At 41.0% G+C, this 2,334-nt stretch overlaps 1 protein-coding gene across 1 annotated transcript; it reads left to right on the top strand.

The window, feature by feature from the left end:
• Positions 1-444: 444 nt before the first annotated feature.
• LOC102204307 (gastrotropin) lies at positions 445-1,686 on the top strand. The gene is made up of 4 exons (XM_005740260.1): positions 445-511; positions 620-795; positions 900-989; positions 1,608-1,686. Exons 1-4 carry the CDS (start codon positions 445-447, stop codon positions 1,656-1,658), a joined length of 384 nt encoding a protein of 127 aa, XP_005740317.1. The 3' UTR covers positions 1,659-1,686.
• Positions 1,687-2,334: the final 648 nt, after the last annotated feature.

Here is a 2,334-nt window from a genome sequence, read left to right on the forward strand (position 1 = left end):
CCCCAGACAGTTTCCATTTTGGACATAACAGTATACTCTGAAAAAGATGGATCGTATCTTGAAATGGAGCCTTTATTGTCTTTTTATTTACTTTTCGAATCAGCAGCAGTAAAAGTGGAGGGTATGTCCGTAAAGCCATTGCAGGTGAGTTCACTGACCTAGAGGTGAGCTTGCAGCTCACCCAGAGAGCAGTCAGCGTTTTACTCCCTGCCTGTGAACTCCATGAACATCTGTTTATGCTTTTTATTGGCCTCTCCCTCGTAGCCTGTTGAACTCATCATATTCAGTTGTAATTGCTCTTTTGTGTCATCACATGCAAATGAAGGAGGTGGCGAGAGATCTAACGTATATAAACGGGGAATATTCTTGGTCTCAGTACCTTGCTCTTTCCTCAGCTTGCCTCAGCATCTCTGATCTCACTCCTCTACCCTCAACATTACCAAAATGTCATTCGCTGGAAGATGGGAAACCGAGACCCAGGAGGGATACGACGCCTTCTGCAAGGTGCTAGGTGAGAACACAGGCTCAAATTTTCCACTTCCTCTGCTTCTGTACTCCATTGTTTTCTGCACATCTTTGGCCTTTTTTGACCTTGCATCCTCTTCCCGTCCCACTATAGGCATTCCAGATGATGTCATCGAGAGGGGCCGTGACTACAAGTTGATCACAGAGGTCACCCAGGATGGCAAAGATTTCACCTGGACCCTCTTATATCCTGCCAATGCCAAGGTCACCAACAAGTTCACTATCGGAAAGGAGGCCGACATGGAGACCATTGGAGGAAAGAAATTCAAGGTTGGGAGGAAATGATCCAAAGCTTCACTTTAGCTATAGCTAGCAGAAGCATAAAGCTATGAATGCTACTCTCCTAACTGGTTATATCACAATTTTGTTTACAGGCTACAGTACAAATGGAAGGAGGCAAGCTAAGTGTGACCTTCCCCAACTACCACCACACCTCTGAGATCAGTGGTGGCAAACTCATCGAGGTAAACACACTCACTTAGGCTTTTAGAGGTGCGAACGTTGGGCAGTGACAGCAGTTATTACACTCAACTCCCCGCAGGGATCATTAGAGTCATCAAAGTTATACTTCTGCAGCTGGAGACCAGGAACAGCTAATAAGAAAAAAACTCTCTGAAACACAGAGTATTGCCACTGAATGCACTTTAACAACCAATTCATTCCCATATTTAACCTTTTAATCCTGAGAATTTATACGAGACACTTCTCTCTTTGCAGGTTATCTCTTTTTGGTTTCCATTTTATAGTCTGCTTTTCAGAAATTTTCAACACTTCACACTTTCATTTTGAGAAAAACAGCAAAAATGTATCCAGTTAAAAGGAAGCCAAACACAGTGGAAAATTCAAAATGAAGACTGTTTCAGCTGACTGACACAATTGCTTAATTTATAATTACTTAATTTGCTAAAGTCTGCAGTTTTCAGGTGTCAGGGTTGGTCAGAAGCAGACAAGTATAAAGTTACTGTTACAGTGGTATTTTTTCATTTGTCTGACACTTCAAAAAAAAATTGTTTCACAGCATAAAACCAGATGTAAAGAAGCACTGCAAAAGCTAATTGAAGTCATTTCCTGTCTTTCTGCAGACCTCCAAAGCCGGCTCTGTAGTGCTGAAGAGAATCAGCAAGAAGATCTAACTCTCATCTTTAACAGTTACAATGGAGACCTCGGAACAATATTTGTGTTAATTAATAAACTATGGTGATCGTGCCAACTTGAACCTGTGTTTCTGTCTATGTTTTTTACTCTGGGGGATACGATGTGACTTCTAGATTATATAAGTTTAAACTCATGCTTTTTTTTTTTCAAACTACAAGAGTTGATGACAAAGAATCAGGGTACGATAAAGACACAACTGTGGCTTCAGACTTTGCAGGGGATAGCAGCGGCGTGACCTTTAAACACATCTATTAGTTTGTTAGTTTTCTATAAGAAAAGAGCATTTGCCAGATCGACAGAGATGGGAGTTTAAGCAGAACAGTGACAGTTTGACAGCTGACAAAAACAGTAAAAAAGATCTGAACTTTTCTCAGCTACAGTTAGTAGATGTTTCTGTAAATTGCAAATGCTTGCATTGAAATTGCTCTCATATAAGTGTTTCTAAGAAAAATACCTACTTGGTGTCATTTCTCTTAGAAACTGGAGGAAGGGGATAATTTAAACTTTTATCTCAGACAAAGAAAAACTGAAGTCTGACTAAGTGCCATGCCTCTCAGCTGCAATGCTTATATTGCAACCAGTGGTGGCTCAAAGCCAGGGTGCAGTAAACACTCATCTATCTTCTGCACACGTGGCCTGGGCTGACTTTATCAA

The sequence above is a fragment of the Pundamilia nyererei genome, unplaced genomic scaffold (genome assembly GCF_000239375.1).
Source record: "Pundamilia nyererei isolate P.nyererei 1_Seehausen unplaced genomic scaffold, PunNye1.0 scaffold00098, whole genome shotgun sequence".
Lineage (NCBI taxonomy): Eukaryota > Metazoa > Chordata > Actinopteri > Cichliformes > Cichlidae > Pundamilia > Pundamilia nyererei.

Coding starts and splice junctions, on each gene's coding strand:
- LOC102204307 (XM_005740260.1), top strand. CDS start 445: ATGTCATTCGCTGGAAGATGGGAAACCGAGACCCAGGAGGGATACGAC. Junction 512..619: donor CGCCTTCTGCAAGGTGCTAG/GTGAGAACACAG, acceptor GTCCCACTATAG/GCATTCCAGATGATGTCATC. Junction 796..899: donor TTGGAGGAAAGAAATTCAAG/GTTGGGAGGAAA, acceptor TTTTGTTTACAG/GCTACAGTACAAATGGAAGG.